This window comes from Protopterus annectens, chromosome 1.part0 (assembly GCF_019279795.1).
Source record: "Protopterus annectens isolate FY-2018-M chromosome 1.part0, PAN1.0, whole genome shotgun sequence".
In the NCBI taxonomy this organism is placed as follows: Eukaryota; Metazoa; Chordata; order Ceratodontiformes; family Protopteridae; genus Protopterus; species Protopterus annectens.
Window position 1 is genome coordinate 172,914,074 of NC_056725.1, and position 18,970 is coordinate 172,933,043.

At 37.2% G+C, this 18,970-nt stretch overlaps 1 protein-coding gene across 1 annotated transcript in view; it reads right to left on the reverse strand.

The window, feature by feature from the left end:
* The window catches only part of LOC122795996, a 928,531-nt gene that overhangs the window by 362,827 nt on the left and 546,734 nt on the right, over positions 1 to 18,970 (reverse strand). The window contains exons 5-6 of the mRNA XM_044064748.1: positions 5,586 to 6,002; positions 4,291 to 4,475 (exon numbers count right to left, since the gene is read on the reverse strand). Coding sequence (XP_043920683.1) covers positions 4,291 to 4,475; positions 5,586 to 6,002 — 602 coding nt within the window. The remainder of the gene's footprint in view (positions 1 to 4,290; positions 4,476 to 5,585; positions 6,003 to 18,970) is intronic.

Below are 18,970 nucleotides of genomic sequence, written 5' to 3' on the forward strand. Positions count from 1 at the left end.
CTAGGATGTGGGAAGAAAGGAGGGTCTTGCTTATTTTTCATAAGTCCATGAAGGTGACTACAGATGAGGTGTTGGTTATGGTAGATGGATTATTTGGCAAGGATGAATCAATGCCGAATATTGGGTCATTGGTAATCTGTATGCCCCATCTGATGATGATAAGGTCTTCTTTAATGTATTTCTCCATTCATGCCAGGAAATCTTAGAAAAGGATAATATAGCTTATTAGTGGGGGCCTTTAATCTAGTCTTGGATGTGAATAAAGATATAGCATACCAAAAAGATGAATATTAGAAGAAAGGCCAAGCTGTTGTTACGGCATGGATACAGAGGAACGGGTGGGTGCATGTGTGATAGGCACCTCATCTAAATGACATATCACCCACTTTCCCATGGAATTTGTAGAAGCTGGGTAGTAGAATTAATTTGCTTTTTGTCCTGAGATACTTATGCACCAGGATTAGACACTCTATAGTTCGTGCAATAACCTTGTCTGATCATGCTCCACTTAAAGCTAAACATTTTAGTTCTGAGGTGTTGGGGTCAAAGAGATGAAAATGGGCTCGCTACAAATGGGACAATAGGAATAGGATAACAATAACAATAGGAACTGGGGGGGGTCCAAACCAACATTAGGTAGGAAGGTTGTAAGGTGGACCTAAGAGGGGACCTATAAGAATTTGAGGGGCTACATAAAATAAAACAAAAGGAAGAGGTTGTATATCTCTATGCTATTCTACAGAGAGCATTGATATAGGAACCATGGCCTAAGGTATATGAAGTCCAGTGAGACACACACAGGTCCACACGCTAGAGGTATTAAAGGCAAAAAACTAAGTTAATCATCTGTAGGCATTTTTGGTGATTCAAGAGAGAGAGAGGGGACCCTACATGTATATCATGGTCATCAATGGAAAGTGGACCCTCATTACTTCATCTCAAGGACCTGTCTGTGGCTACTGTTAAGGGAGACTGTGAAATAAAAGAAGAATTTAAAAACAATTACATGGATGTGTGCAAATCTGCTCAGATTCCTGATTTGAATTTATATTCTCAGACCAGCCCGTATCTCCCAATTAAAGTAGTAATGCTAGACAAACCAGTTTCTTACAGGGAGATTAAGTCAGCTGCAGCTACCCTGAAAACACATAAGGCCTCAGGTTTAGGTGGTTTCTTACTTGAGCTATAGAAGTGTGGGGGCGGGGCGGCACAAAATGTGGATGGAAATGGCAAGTACATTTAACTTCCTAAAATGTGTCCACATAAGCAACTCTGGGTGTAAAAAAGCCATGATTAGAGTGATTCAGAAAAGCAAAGACCAGATTCCTAGAGAATAAAGACTTATGACCCATTTCCTTGATCAACTTAGATATGAAGATTTTTGTATCTAGGGTTGATAAGGTTTTACCAAAATTGATCCAATACAGACAAAATGGCTTCATAAGCAGAGAATAGTCTCTGGTAATTATTGAGAGTTGTCATTATTTTATGGAGGCAGGAGCATAAGTTCCAGAAGCCTGGAATAGTCCTTTTGGACATTACCAAGACTTCTGACACAGTGGATTGGGGTTTCTTATTTCAAGTTCTTCAAAACCGAGGTTTTGAGGATGGTTTCATGAACTGAGTGAGACTATTTTATTATTTATTACAGGACACAAATAGCTCCTTACTTGACAACACCACCTTCCCTTCATCAAACCCTTCTAGCAATACTCATACAACCCCTTCCTTTAAAATTCAACCAGTACCTACCTCTCTTACACTCAAACTCTTAACCAAACTAAAACCCTGCTCTCTTTCCACTGATAATCTACCTCCTGAATATTTACAACTTGCAGCAGAAGCAATTGCATATCCAGTTAGCACCCTCATAAATCGCTCCATTTCTGAATGTTATGTCCCCCAATTGTGGAGAAAATCTATTATAAGTCCATTATACAAGGGTGAAAATTCCCATGACCTCTCCAACTATCAGCCTATCTCTATACTCTCTCCTTTATCAAAAATCCTAGAAAAATGTGTTCAGACTAACTACTTCCATATCTCTCTGAAAATTACCTACTTGCCCCCACCCAACATGGTTTTCATCCTGCACAAAGCACTATCACAGTCCTTCTCTCTTTCACTAATACTGTAAATAAAGCCATTGATGCTGGCCTCCCCACTTCAGTAATCTTACTGAATCTATTAAAGGCTTTCAAATACAGTGTCTCATATCAAATTGCTTAACCAACTATCAAAGCTAGGTTGCTTCCCCAGTTCTCTTACTTGGTTCTCCTCCTACTTAAATAATAGGGAACAATCTGTCAAATGGCAAAATGAACAATCAGAGTATCAAGTAAATAATATGAGTCCCACAAGGATCCATTCTAGGGCTCCTGCTCTTTAATATATTCATCAACGATCTTCACAAAGCTTCCCAACAAGGTAGACTTATCCAATACGCTGATGATTCTACCATTACATCAACCTCCAAGAACTTTTCAGACCTCCATACAGCCACACAAAATGCATTTACAACTATAGAAACCTAGCTAAATAATGTGCAACTATTGTTAAACCCCCCAAAAAACAAACTCTTACTTTTCTCAACAAAACCACCAGCTACTGATTTCAAAATCTTTTCACTAGATAATAAACTCACCTTTGAACCACATATTCTTACTACAATAAAGAAAACGCACTTTAAACTAGGTAAACTTTATCGTCATAAACTGCCCCAAGACAACCACACCAGAACAAAACTGACCAGTACCTTACTTATCCCTTCTCTTCTATAAGGAAGTGCCATTTTCACCAACCTTCACTCATCCCTCAGTAATAAACTCCAATCCTGCTATTACAAAATAGCCAAATTTGCCTCAGGCAAGCCTAACCACACACATCATTGCTAAGCAATTTCAGAATTGAACTGGCTTGATTTTTCCCACTACGTCAGTTATGCCCAGCATTCCACTCCATCCTACAAACTTATATTCCAACCCGAGCTCTTAGATCCTCCAGCAAACAGCTTTTAAATATTATTATGAATACAAACAAAGCAGCGCTGAATAAAGAGCCTCCACAGATCCAAAAAATGTAAGAAGTCCAAAACAGAAGAGGCTCACCACGACCACTTAAAACACAAAAACCTCTAATACTGCAGCAAAGTAAGTGCTTTCACTTTACAGGAACGCTTCTTCAGACTTTAATAACTGCTATATAAAATCAGGTGTTTTTAAATACCATTTGAAAAACACATCTACCAATCATATCAACAATCTAATTATCACAATTAAAAACACAGAACCAATGCTGGAACAATCACTAAAACTCTTAGATAGTATGTAATATAGAATAAATGTACAAATATATAATAAAAATACATATAAAAACATACAAAAATATAAATATACCAATGCATTCACCTATATCAGTTTATAATATTAATATATTTGAAAAAATTACTTAAAAAATTTTTCATATATTTTATATATATATATATATATATATATATATATATATATATAATTTATATATATATATATATATATATATATATATATATATATATATATATATATATATATATATATATATATATATACATTTAATGTATATAAGAACAAGCTGCCAAGAATGGCTTAAGTGTGACCCTCTCATTCAAACCATGCCCTCTAGAGCCCTGTAATCTTAAAATCCATTTGTTCTCCCTCTCTTCAGTATAATTTTTGATATCACCTAGCCTATTAGATTTCCTTACTAATTCTAGTATTGTGAACTTAAATTTATGAGATGTGCCTTTCTGTAATACATGGCTAGCTAAAGCATTGGACTCATTTTCTTTATTTATCGCATAGATGTATTCTCTGACGCGTTCCCTCAAACTTCTGTTGGTCTTGCCCACATAGAAGGATGAGCATTTTTGACATATAGCAATATATATATAGCATCTCTCGATTTACAATCTGCATAGAAATTCATATGATAAACCTTATTAGTATCAGGATGAACAAAACTGTTATTGCCAGACATGAAAATACACTGGTTACAACTTCTACATGGGAGGGTTTCTTCTCTAGTAGATCTAACAAGTTTTTTATTTTCACTTTCATAGCACAATTATCTCTTAAGTGACTTGGTGTTCCTATATGCAAAACTTGGTTTATCACCCACTATCTGAGTTATTCTTTCATCTATTGTTAAAATGTTCCAATTCTTGCTTATCACTTCTTTAAATCTTGGGTTCTGATTTGAGTATGGAATAGTTAATCTCTTAAATTTTTGTATCTGTCCATTATTATTATTTACTATCTCTTCAGCATTTCCCAAATAAGGGTTCCCTTTACTATTCCTATTTAAATCATTGACATGAAAAACATTTTCCACTTCATGTGTACTATAGCCTCTTGATTTCAGGTTTTCGGCTAACATTTGTTGTTTAGAACCAAGTGTCACTTCATCTGTAGTGAGGCGGGATACTCTTAGACTCTGGCCTATGATAATATTAGAAAAAATGTGTTTAGGATGCATGCTGGTACGATGTAGAATGTTATTCCGCCAGCATGCCTTCCTAGATATTTTCGAGTGTAAGTCACCTCTACTCTTCAAAACCTGTACATCTAAAACTCAATTGCACGTTCCGAGCTTTTGCATTCAAAACTTAGAAAAGCTGTTGTTCCATTAATGTAATGAATGAAATCATTTAACTCAACTTCAGTGCTTGCCCAAACAAGAAAACCATCATCTACAAAGCGTTTATAGAATTTAATATTCTTGTAATAGAGCTCATTTCTTATTATATATGTATTCTCCCAATATGCCAGCACTAGGTTGGCATAGGAGTTTGCACAAGGGGTGCCCATGACCACCCCTTTGGTTTGGAGATAATAGTTTTCTTTATACAAGAATACATTATTGCTTAGTATCAAATCTAGGAGCGCTAAGATCTTAATAATCAAATTGTTAGATACGTTTTTCTCAATTAAAAACAATCTTAAAAACTCCATTCCAATCCTGTTCGGAATAGATGTAAATAATGAAGCTATATCAAGGGTTACTAGTAGTTCATTCACAATACCAGTGTTAGCCTCTGGGGTTGCTAAATAACCACCATAACTCTCAAGAAATTCCTTTGTGTCTCTTAGTATAATATCAGTGCTGTTTACAATTGGTTTAAACTGTTTTTTCAACATAAATAGATGCTGGTTCTAACAACCAGCCCCTACCTGAAACTATAGGTCTCATAGGGGGATCTGTTAAACCTTTGTGTATTTTGGGTAATCCCCTGAATATGGGTACGGTAGGTTGATCAACCAATAAAAACTTATAGAGATCAGCATCAATTATACCACATACCAACATATCATAAAGTTCAGAATGCACATTCCTTATCAAATCATTTAAGGCCATAGCATTCAGAACACAATAGGTCTCTGCATCTTGCAACATAGTGCTCATTCTTCTATCGTAAGCAGATGCATCTAGAATTACGATGGCACCCCCTTTATCAGCTTGTTTAATAACTATCTCGGAATTATCTTGTAACTTCTTAATACTCTAAAATTCGTCATAGGTTAGATTATATAACTGAGGTTTGTTGTTACCTTTATAAAGCTCAAATAAATCCCTTTCACAAGCTTTTTCAAAAGCTTCCAGAACAGGATGGCCTTGAGGCATAAAAGTGGATGGTTTAGCAAAAACATCTTTTCTATCTGTCATGGTATTACCAAACATCAAACTAAGTCCAATCTGTCTCATAAACAGTTTCACATCTAGAATGGCATCAGTTATATCAACAGTCTTTGAAGGTATGAATGATAGGCCACAGTTCAACAATGACCTTTCGTATTCAGTTAATCTATAGCTTGAAATATTAACAACTAATTCCTCGTTGCGGGTTTCAGTACCTTTTTTTGAAACTCGTGTTTCTCCTCGACCATCTTCCACTTCCTCGTCACACCTTGTGGAGAGCAGCTGGTTAAAGACGACTTCCGTATGGGTAGAGGAAAGGAAAAAGAATCCTTTTCATCAGAGAATCTCATATCAGAAGTAACTTGCTTACTTCTAGCCCCCAAATCTTTTTTTGTATTCTCAGTTGCTGATGTTTCCGTCTCAATCGACGTACTCAAGCCCATATTGATCTGAACTCCATTGTCAGCATCTGAATGTACGGTGCCTTCTTGCGTGGGTCTACTTTATGATGTCATATCTGTAGTAGGTGAGTCTTGAGATCTAACATTTATTGGATACGTTCTTAAAATGGCAGCATCAGTATTAGCGCTGCTACGAGTGAAACTTGGTTTTGATACATTCGCATTACTGTTTACATTGTTCTTATTTTCGACTCTCGGCCAAGAGAACACCTGGCCTTTCTGAAAGTCGATTAAGTCCCTTTCTAACTTCTTCTTTTTATCCAATAGCAACTTATTGTCTAATATTGCAATCCTTGACGATATATCAGCCGAGAGTCGTTCTTTCTCAGCTGCACTCACCAAGTTCATCAGGTCATTCTCTATTGACATAACTTCTTGTATACATGACAACTCTATTTCCTTGTATTGTTCTATTAATAATTTTATATAGGCAAAGCTTGTTTCTAGGTTTAATTTCTGCCACTTAGTAAGCAGTTCTGGGTAAGTAGTGCCGAAGGTGGGCATCTTCAGCACTCTTAACCCTCTAGGTATTACCTTAAAAGATAGGCAAGCTTCCATATGTTGTCGCTGCCATTGAGTACCCCTCAATCTCTGTAGGATATTCTCCAATTTATTTAGGGGTTAACTGAATAATTTCAATGTTCCTATGTGTATCCAGGATACAAAGACCATCCCTTGTTAAGTCACTCTTAGTATATTTTAACAACGGATTCTCCGACATCTCAATTACTCCATGGAAGGTACTAATGGAAGCATTAGTGCCATTTAAGTCATTAATTCTTCTCTCAGCCATGTCTCAGAGCCGCAAGGACAATAAAGTAACTATGAATACAAACAAAGCAGTGCTGAATAAAGAGCCTCTGCAGATCCAAAAAATGTAAGAAGTCCAAAACAGAAGAGGCTCACCATGACCACTTAAAACACAAAAAAACTCTTTAATGCTGCAGCAAAGTAAACGCTTTCACATTACAGGAACGCTTCTTCAGACTTTAATAACTGCCATATAAAATCAGGTGTTTTTAAATACCATTTGAAAAACACATCTACCAATCATATCAACAATCTAATTATCACAATTAAAAACACAGAACCAATGCTGGAACAATCACTAAAACTCTTAGATAGTATGTAATATAGAATAAATGTACAAATATATAATAAAAATACATATAAAAAAACATACAAAAATATAAATATACCAATGCATTCACCTATATCAGTTTATAATATTAATATATTTGAAAAGGTTACTTAAAACATTTTTCACATATTTTATAAATATATATAATTTCTATATAAATATATACATTTAATGTATATAAGAATGAGCTGCCAAGAATGGCTTAAGTGTGACCCTCTCATTCAAACCATGCCCTCTAGAGCCCTGTAATCTTAAAATCCATTTGTTCTCCCTCTCTTCAGTATAATTTTTGATATCACCTAGCCTATTAGATTTCCTTACTAATTCTAGTATTGTGTGTTCTCTGACGCATTCCCTCAAACTTCTGTTGGTCTTGCATACACTGTTATTGCCAGACATGAAAATACACTGGTTACAACTTCTACATGGGAGGGTTTCTTCTCTAGTAGATCTAACAAGTTTTTTATTTTCACTTTCATAGCACAATAATCTCTTAAGTGACTTGATGTTCCTATATGCAAAACTTGGTTTATCACCCACTATCTGAGTTCATGTCTGGCAATAACAGTTTTGTTCATCCTGATACTAATAAGGTTTATCATATGAATTTCTATGCAGATTGTAAATCGAGAGATGCTATATATATATTGCTGTATGTCAAAACTGCTCATCCTTCTATGTGGGCAAGACCAACAGAAGTTTGAGGGAACGCGTCAGAGAATACATCTATGCGATAAATAAAGAAAATGAGTCCAATGCTTTAGCTAGCCATGTATTACAGAAAGGCACATCTCATAAATTTAAGTTCACAATACTAGAATTAGTAAGGAAATCTAATAGGCTAGGTGATATCAAAAATTATACTGAAGAGAGGGAGAACAAATGGATTTTAAGATTACAGGGCTCTAGAGGGCATGGTTTGAATGAGAGGGTCACACTTAAGCCATTCTTGGCAGCTCGTTCTTATATACATTAAATGTATATATATATATATATATATATATATATATATATATATATATATATATATATATATATATATATATATATATATATATATATATATATATATATAAAATATATGAAAAATTTTTTAAGTAATTTTTTCAAATATATTAATATTATAAACTGATATAGGTGAATGCATTGGTATATTTATATTTTTGTATGTTTTTTTATATGTATTTTTATTATATATTTGTACATTTATTCTATATTACATACTATCTAAGAGTTTTAGTGATTGTTCCAGCATTGGTTCTGTGTTTTTAATTGTGATAATTAGATTGTTGATATGATTGGTAGATGTGTTTTTCAAATGGTATTTAAAAACACCTGATTTTATATGGCAGTTATTAAAGTCTGCAGAAGCGTTCCTGTAACGTGAAAGCGCTTACTTTGCTGCAGTATTAAAGAGTTTTTTGTGTTTTAAGTGGTCGTGGTGAGCCTCTTCTGTTTTGGACTTCTTAGCTTTTAAATGTTACCAAACTCAATAAAAGAGCTGAACAAAGTCTATATTACCATAGCATTGCTGAACTATGGAATGCTTTACCCTCCCACATAACTCAAACTGACTGTTTAAAAACCTTCAGATCAGCTTTAAAAAAAAATTACCTCAATAATCTCTCTTGCTCCTGCCATGCAAACAGTAAGCCTCACTAAACCTGTTCCTTAATTAATGTATGTGTAATTTAATGTATGTGAACTATCTTAATGAATTCAATATTGGTTGGCATCCACTCTCTGTGTTATATACTACTATGCATTTTTGCTTTAGTGTAATTTTTCAACTGAACTTTATTATTTTTATACATTTATATGTATTGTAATATGCTACTTCCATGTTTATTTCTTAAACTTGGTACTTTGTATAAATTGTTTGTGGAGCTTTTCTCCTCGGGCCTCCACTGAAAATGGGTTTCTGACCCAGTGGACTTTCCCAGTAAACAAATGTCAATAAACAAATAAATAATACTTTATAGGAACCCCTCTTTTTGCATGCTCTTCAATGTGCACATTTTTGAAGTCAGACAAATTTTAAGGGGTGCCAGACAAGGTTGATCTTTGTCCCCCAACCTCTTCCTGTTGGTTATGGAAGAATTGCCATGCAAGATCATTTTTCTCCTAAGTAGGTTGTATCATGAGAAGGGACTTGAAAGGACAGTCTACCTTTTTGCAGATGACTGCATTCTTCTCACTAACAATCTGCCAGAAAGAGTTTTTCATTCTTTTGGGGAAGTGTTGGATCCGCAGTGCAATATGGACAGGTCTTCAGTAGCTAGGTTAGGTAACCTCAACAATTATCTGGATTATATAAGAATAGCAACTGTGCCTTTTCTCAAATGCCTGGTGCTATATATTGGCACTGCCTTTAAGATGATGTTAGAAGAAATTATCACAGAGTTTATTACAGGATAGTGACTATCCTTCTTCCAAAAATGAACTGTTTTTTGTTCCATTTCAGGTAGAATACAAGCCTTAAAAGTGATGACAATGCCTCACATTCTGTATATAATACAGAATATATGTATCTCTGCAAGCCATGTTAAAATCTGGTCTGTTCAAGATGAACTTAATAAAGCCATCCTTGGGAAATCAGAAGGATATCAGTGTGGCAAGTTTATCTCCCTAGATGTTATGGAGTTTGGGGTTTAGCTCATCTTGCTGGGTACGATATAGATTTTAAGCTGGCACAGCTCTTGAGACTTGGGAATAAAGAATGGGATATGAGCAATCAGAAATTGGGGAAATTCTAGACAGGATCCTGGAGGGCTGAATTAAATCTACCTATAGGGAAAGCATGGGAATTGGAGGTCAACGGTGGGGCAGGGGGCCTGACAAGTAACATTTGTCACATGTTAAAAAACAGAAGTAATAAATTTACAGAGAAATGGTCCCACTATCTCTGCTTAAAGATGTGGCAGAGACAACATTTTATTAATGCAGAACACATTCCCGTCATCTATGAAGGCATTATGTAGTTAGTTATCCTTCTAAACAGCCATCAGGAAAAGTGTCCCAGCTACTTTCACATCCATTTTATTACTGCATGTACAGCTACCTTTTTATTTCCCAGCAGCACTATAAGTGAATATGAGAGATAGACTACGACAGAGGATACCAAATAGTCATGTATTTGTATATTTTTAACATATACTTCTTGCAGGAGAGCTACAATGCTCTAGTAACACATGCTGTTTTACAGGAAAGACCTGAAGCAGTGTTAATGACTAAGAGAAACTGGTCCAAGATACTGACAGAGGTTCCCCTTCTCTTCTTATGATGAATGCTATGAGATCACTAACACCTACCTGAACTTCTAGCACCTCGGGTTACATGACCCCTTTTTAATGTTTCACCTGAAGGGCAACTCCTCATGAGTGTAGCACCCCCACATATGCACGTTTGCTGCACTGCAGTGTCAGTATTTAAATATAAATTCAGGTGCCTGTTATGGGGGTAGAACCAACACTATTCTCATGTTCCTGATACCAAAAATCAAGTGTATTATCTGCTATGCTATTTGGCAGAAGGAGAACTATTGATCCTTCTGAGTATTCCTGTGCTGTTTCTCTGCTCTTTTGGTTTAATACTGTGTGTGTGTGTGTGTGTGTGTGTGTGTGTGTGTGTGTGTGTGTGTGTGTGTGTGTGTGTGTGTGTGTGTGTGTGTGTGGCAAAGTATACATCAGTTTAGAGCAGTTAAGCCTAATTTTACAGAGGGTGCTGTGCAAAGCAATTATTGTTTACTATCAGTTACTGTTAGTCTCACATATCTTCAAGTGCGAGAGATATTTGTAAGGATGAAGGGAAACAAAAAAATGCACACATTTTAAGCCATTAATGCCCTGCAAGTGTGTTTTAATTATGTCTAAGACCAACTGTGATCCATGAATATAAATCTAGATTCCACTGTCATATAACTCCAATGTAACTTCTCTCTCTAACATCCATAAATTTCTAGAAAGTGTAGATTCTTATGCCCCAAAGGATTGCAAGAGAAAGAAGAAATGAAATGTGTGGCTTATGCTGCTGTGTAATTCAGACAATTTAACTTATATGTTTAGGGAGTAAGGTGATCAAAGAAAATTTGGAAAGGGATGTGGGATATGTGGCATTATATTTCAGAAATGAAGAAGGAGAACAGATGGAAGTTCTGCATAGTTGTTAAAAAGTGGATTGATGAAAAATAGGAGAAAGATCTAAGCAGACAGAATAGGAGGGCCATCTTAGCAGGATAGCCAAACGAACTCAACAAAAAAAAATGGAGAGACCTTGGAAGACAGTATTCAGGCAGGCGTAGGCAATTTGATGAAGAATAAAATGGTGATGAAAGAATATGAAGTAGGATCTGTGGGAGAAAAATGGCAAAGAAATGAAGACAAATAAGGTATTACTATAAATTATTAATGAGAGGCATTTATGATATGGAGAATAAGGACAAGAACAATTCCAGGAAGGTAGAGGGAGGAAATTACCACCCGAGAAGAGTGCACATATAAGACAAATGGCAAGTAGAGACGAAAAGCAAGATGCTCTTATTTACCAATAAGCTGGCAGTGGTTAAGAGCACAAGAAAAGGATGGGCACATCCAAAGGTGATGGAGAGGTAGTGAAGACAGGAGGATAACATATTACAACGACTCTCTTTTGAAATATCTGCACTTGAAATGCTGACTGCTGACAAGCCAAAAAGACTGAAAATACAGGAGAAGAGCAAATCTCAAAAATCGCTCTTCTGCTTTAAAGTTCTTTTTGCAAGGAGCAAGCCCTACTGCACTACCATTGGTATATGTACCAACTCTGAGATCGCCAGCTTCTCTGGGCCTTGCTGGTATCCTCAGAATTCATATTAAATCTATAGCTCCCTCCACTTCATCTGCAATTAACTTCTTTTTTTTTTTTTTTTTTTTTTTACACTAAATAAATGGTGTATTTTTATGCCTGAAAAAGGGCAGTAGGTGTGTTAATACTTAAGAATGGCTAAGTGGCAAAAATTAAGGATTCAAATCACTGGTAATGGTGGGATTTATATCTCATCTGTTATTCACATTGGTGTCAGTTTAGCTATCAAACTGTGACATATTTGATGCCAGTAGTAGTATTCAAACCCAATCAATGCCACCTGGCTGTAACAAGCAGTGCCGCTATTGTAGTGTACTACTGTTTATGCAATTATTATGTTTTTAATTTAGTTAAATTATTAACTAGTTAGTAACTGCAGTGGTGGTGCTGCGGTAGCGTTGTTGCCTCACAGTAAGACGGTGTCCTGTTCGATTCTCAGCTACAGCGTCTTCTGTGTGGAGACATGCGTGAATGGGGGTACCTTCGTTGAAGGTTGTGCGTCAGGGCCGGCAACTCGGCACGTAAAAATCTACTGCCAATCATTAGCGGACCGGAGTTCCGCTGTGGTGACCCCTAACCGGGAAAAGCTGAAAGACACAACAACAACAACATTAACTAGTTAGTAAGTGAACTGGATCACAATGTCTTTGTGAAAAGGTAATCAACACTCTGTGGGGCACAACAATTACAGTTAACCACAACATAAAATAATATATTCAACGCAGCAGTTCATGACGATATAAGGATGTAGTTACCACTTTCATTAAGTGGGTGTGAATGTGCTCAGATGGGGCAATACTAATTTATTGCCACTGGGCTTGAATACTTATACTACTCTAGGTTAACAGTGATGTTTTGCTTCTTCACATGTATCTAGTTTATTTAGGTTGGGTAGGATAAGAACTCAGAGTGCTAGTACATTCCAAGTTTTTGGGCCATAGATGGTGAAGGTTGACTCAAGTGAGTGTTAAGGAATGGCAAGTCAGAGAACACAGGTCAAAAAGGAACTCAGAGCCTTTGTGCTGGTATTACATTTTAAATTATCGGCTCATGAAAGCCATGCCTATAATTTTATAGTTTTAATCTCAAGGAGCATGGGAGTGGGTGGTTCTCTGTGAGATGGAAGGCAGCTGACTTGACAAACTTAGGCAGAAATGCCCCTTCAAAGGTAAGTTAATAATACATTTACTGGACTACTTTAAGAGCTCGTGTGCTAGTACCTTGTGACACAGTTGCTCGCTGAAACCTGCTTAAAAAGGCAAGTGCTCGAATTTCCACTAGTTCAGTTGTACTATTCAGCTCTCCCAATACCTGAACCTAGGAAATTGTACAACCCTGCCAGAGAACTAACGCTAAACCTAAAATCCCCACCCAGTTTTTAACCCACCCTCACTCCCTAACCTTAAAACTCTACTCCTCTTTCCTAACCCTAAAATGTCCAACTCCTTTCCTAAACCTAAGACTGCAACCCCCCTAATTTCCCATTCACTCCCTAAACCTAAACTCTCCTCCTGCTCCAAACTCTAAAAGTCCCCTTCTACTTCCTAAACCTAAACCTTCCTTTCCAATTTCCACCTCCTCCCACTCCCTCCCCACACATGGCACACTTACTTGGCTTGAACCTGAATGTGTTTGTGTAAGATGGGGCAGCTGCTTGCCCAAACTCTTATTCAAGTCTGAATGTGAGCAGCAACCTATATGAGCTACAAGATGATCAGGTCCCTGGCTAAGAGACAGTGGTCTTTTAGTGCTTCAGACTCATGTGCTTGTAGTAGAACCTAAACAGCATTTGTTCACACCAGTCTGTAGCAGTTTGTGAATAAGACTTTAATAAAACAGAAGGCATATCCCAAAGCTAGAATAAGTATACACTTGGCTAGGATTTTGTTGGCTTCCTTATTCAGAAAATTAGATACACTATAGCATGTGTCAAATGAATTTTATGTAAGACCTTGTGCACATCTAAGACAAAATAACATAGCCTGCGGTATTTGTTCCTGCTACTCCGTTCAGTTAGCAGCTTGGGCACCGAGTGGGGGATGGGAATAAGGGCCAGTGTTGATTTAACCATTCCTGGCAGAGGGCGCTCTGAGACGTTGTCAGACAGCACTCTAGTGTAAGCAGGAGCTTGCATAAAGGCCATTGGCTAGAAAGGTTTAGGCTTGGCTTTCCAAAGTCATTGATGGTACCTCTCTGGGGATATGTGTCTGGGAGTATAAATAAATGACTTGCTTGATTATGACTGCAATGTCAGCATACCTCACAACCAATCATGGAGACATAGCAACAAACTCATGGACAACTGCTGTCAGAAGCAGGCATAATCAGAAACAATTTAAAAATATCAACAACATTAATCTGTAACATTACCAGAATATGTGAGTTTAAGTTGTTATACATGTCCTGCAGGGACAAATGTGAACAACTATAATGACTGTAAATATTCCATAAAGGGAATTCACCAACCCTTTTCCAAAAATAAACTATCTTTGGTGGTGTTAAGTGGAACAGTTTTAAGCCTGGAGTTAAATTCAGGAGCAATCCTGGCCACTTGAAAGGTTAGCATGACACATAAGCCGCAAGCCACAAGTGTAACAATGGAACCCATGCCATCAGTGTTGTCAATGATCTCCGTATCTACTGGGTGCAACATGGAAAGGCATATCACACATGCATCTTGTATAACACCTTGAAGGGAAGTCTGCACTGTTAATTCCTAATAGGTATGCATAACAAAGAATAGTTCTGTATGGGTGACAAGATGTGTGCAAGCACACGGTGCCAAGTGTAATACACTTGACTAAACATCACTGGTTGACATAGGTATCAAACATGATGATGATTTTTTCCACTGGCTTATAGATGTGGCTAGTCAGACTTATGTGTCTATAATTCCCTGTGTTGGGTGATGGTCCACCTTGTTCAGACAGATGGCTGTTGCTGTCCACCATTTTGCCAGAAAATAGCCTGTCTGGAGGCTGTGGTTAAGTAGGGATCCAACTGTGTCTGCAAGGTCATGTATTAATTTATTGATAAGGCAAATTGGGATTTTGTCAGGGCCAACTGATGCAGTGTTGTTAGCCTTAGAAAGTGCACAGATGACCTGCATTCTTGAGAAAATATGCTGAATACTGTCTGCATGTATACTTTGGGTGATGACCAGTGGGAAGAGGGTGGTGAGGTTCGATCCAAATCTGTCAGCTAGCAGGTTGTGTATTACCTCTGTTTAAATATGGGTGGTGCCACCCATAGCCATCTGTGCACATAGCCGTATATTCCCCTTAAAATTTTGTACATACTTAAAATAAGATTTGTGACAACATCTCCAAATACAACCTTGAGTCTGTATCACATGCCACACAGTGGAACTGTTAACACAGTGGTACGACTCTACCTAGTTCACTTTATTACAGTATTTTCACATCATATGCCTATATGTTTTTCAGTGGAAAGCTGTGTGTGAGTACCCTGATACCATATATGGGCACATTACAAGTGAGATGGATGTGGTTCATGCAGAACAGTTAATGACACAAATGCTGACAGTCACACAATGCTGCTGGGCAACACCTGAATAATCCTTGTAAATAGCAAAATAATTGTGCATACAATAAAATCGCCAAGGTTGCAAGTCAATGTAAACTAGTTATATTTATTTATTTATTTTATTTATTTATTTATTGCATTTTATTACTGGGATAGTCCACTGGGCCCAAAGAACCCATTTGCAGTGGAGGCCTGGGGAGAAAAGCTCCACATTTATTTCATATAGGCAAGAAAAAAAATATTGAACAATACAGATTTTGTAAGACAACAGTAGCACATAAGCTTGATGATTGTATACAATGGTTCAATAAAATGGCTACATTGGTGTTTGTATGTATGTGTGTATATGTTTGTGTATATAATAGCATTATAGTATGTGAATGTAACGAGATGTATGTGTACATGTAACCAGTATGATGTAATACTGCTGTATGTCACACATAGCATTTCATGATGGTAGGTATACACATGCACACATTTGCCATAATGAAAGTGACACTGTGATGATTAAATGAGAAATGTATGTAATGTTAATATACTCCACTGCAAGAACTTATGCCTTACTAAGACAACAATACACATAGCAGCATCCCATGTCACCAGTCTTCAAAAGGCATATTGCTACAACTGTTATGTCTGTAACGTGTAATCAAATGGCAGCAGTAGCCATCAATACATTACCTGAAATCACAGATCGAAATACACTGTTGTAGGGCTACCATATATCCATACCTCAACACATGTGGACGTCAGTAACATTGACATGTGCAATCTTTATAGGGTTATAGGACATTACTAGGCTAACGGCCAACATCACATAAAATCCGACCTATAATTATACCATGTAAACACCACCCCATTACAGAATTAGCAATCACACATCCAGTGGTCTGGAGAATACTTGCAGAGGGTCATGGAAGGGATATGCTTCATGATGTGTGTATGTATCTTTGAGATAATGACATCCTCCAGTGTTCTGCAGAAAGAATGTCATTTGGACAGATGGAAAAGGGGGATATTGGATTCATGGGGCTATGTTAAAGGTTCTCCTGAGTGAGAGTCAAATGAAAAGAGATTCAAAAGCTCATATAATGACCATAACATACCACCAACCACACACACAGCAGGTGACTGAGGTCAGATTTGAAAATTAAGCCTGTGTAGGTATACATATTGGGTTCCATCCAACACAACAATAGCACCACCACATATGTCTGACTTTAACAGTGTCACAGTGCACTTTATAGAGGATGACAGCATCACTGTATGCTGAGAAGATGTTGGGAGAAGTGTCTGACACAGATCACATCTCAGTATAAAATTGTCTCCACACTCATATCTGAATGAACATACACACACAAGTTGTCTGCTGTGAGATTAGAACAAACTACCTGGCTGCACAAACTAAAGAACACAGTAGTCAATGCTCATGCCAACAGGAATGTCTGAGTGTAATACTGTCAGAGAGCAATTCATAGGGGGGGGGGTCACATCATCACTGTATGTCCAGAAGAAGATGTCTGGAGAAGTGACTGACATAGCTGTCAGACTGACACGAGTGCAATTGCACTCCACCTACCTAACCTGCATAATACATAGATACTTTATAACACACAAAGTTTGTTCTTACTTATACACTATTGATTAACCCTATGTACTGCCTTCATGCTAATGCTACCTCCATACCACTCTCGAGGATTTAAACCTCTGTATTAATTTAACTCATGTTAATATTCATGCATAAAGAACTCATCCATGCTAATGTTACTTCTATATCATTCTCAGATGATTTATGCCTCTGTATTAATTTAACCTTGTACTACTGTTCTCAACCACTAAACATGTAAATATGTTTTACATCCTTCTCCAAGCTGTTTAACGTTTGTTTAGTTTTTGCTATTTTGTATGTAAAATTTGCTTAGTTTGTTTCTGTTTCCACTATGTATTGTATTTCATATTATGGAGCTTGTTGTTGTTGTTGTCTTTTGGCTTTTCCCGGTTAGGGGTCGCCACAGCGGAACTCCGGTCCACTAATGATTGGCAGTAGATTTTGACGAATGCCGAGGTGCCAGCTCGACGTTCAACCTTCAATGAAGGCATGCCCATTTACGCATGTCTTTCGAATGCCCACCCAACTGCAGGGAGGACATGCAGACTCCACACAAAAGGCACTCCCAGAACTCCTGCCGAGAATCGAACGGGAGAACCTCTTGCTGTGAGGCAACAATGCTGCCACTGCACCACCGCGGCATCATATTATTTTATGGGGCTTGTACTATGTATTATTGGAGCTTTTCTCCCAAGGCTTCCACTGAAAATGGGCCCTACCTAGTCATAAAACTGGAAATAAATAAATAAAATAAATAACTGTGGACTTGTATGCTGCTCTAAAATTGTATGCAGACTGACAGTTGAATGAACATGTATACACACACATACACACACACACACACACACACACACACACACACACACAGTTACATATGCAGGCACACACACAAGATGACTGTTGGACAATTCAAACCCCTACCTAACTAGTTAGTCCAGCTGCAGAATATATTACTTAACATTTGCACTAGAACAGAGGTCTGATATTTTCATTGTCATAGTGGTCTTTATAGAGGATGACATCATCCTAATGTTGCAGATCACATATACTGTTATGAGATTTGTACTTCAGATTTGCTTTTGTGATTGCAATGTGCAAAATTACTTTAAAAGGCATCTTGTTAACCTAGATGAAACAAGCTTTCTGTCATTAATACATTTTGCCGAACTGAGACATACATATACCAGTTTCTCAACATGTTGTTAACATAACACACATACACACACATGTGCATGTGCACACACACACACACACACACACACACACACACACACACACACACACACACACACACACACACTTTGGAAACAACAGAAATGCACAGGTTGATGTATGTGTTCATATTTTGATGAACTGATGCCCACAGTACTAGAGTTTTCAGATAATATCAATGTGTTTTTATCAGTGATGAGTCAGTATTAACTCATAACAAATGTGACACTGCAGTTGCATTCTTTATCTCTGTAGTGTATTTGACATTGGATCTATTACTGTGATATCATTTGCAAGTGTATTTCTGCAGGACACACATGAGTCTGAGTAAGTATGTATTCAGTGAATAACAAGCCCTTCCCTTCTGTTGTGTTTATGAATGCCTTTTGATGAGATAGAGGATAACTGGCAATAACACTGTAAGACATACCAAAAACCTGTTTACATAGCGCATCATTGAGCAACTCGTTTGCACAAACGATGGCA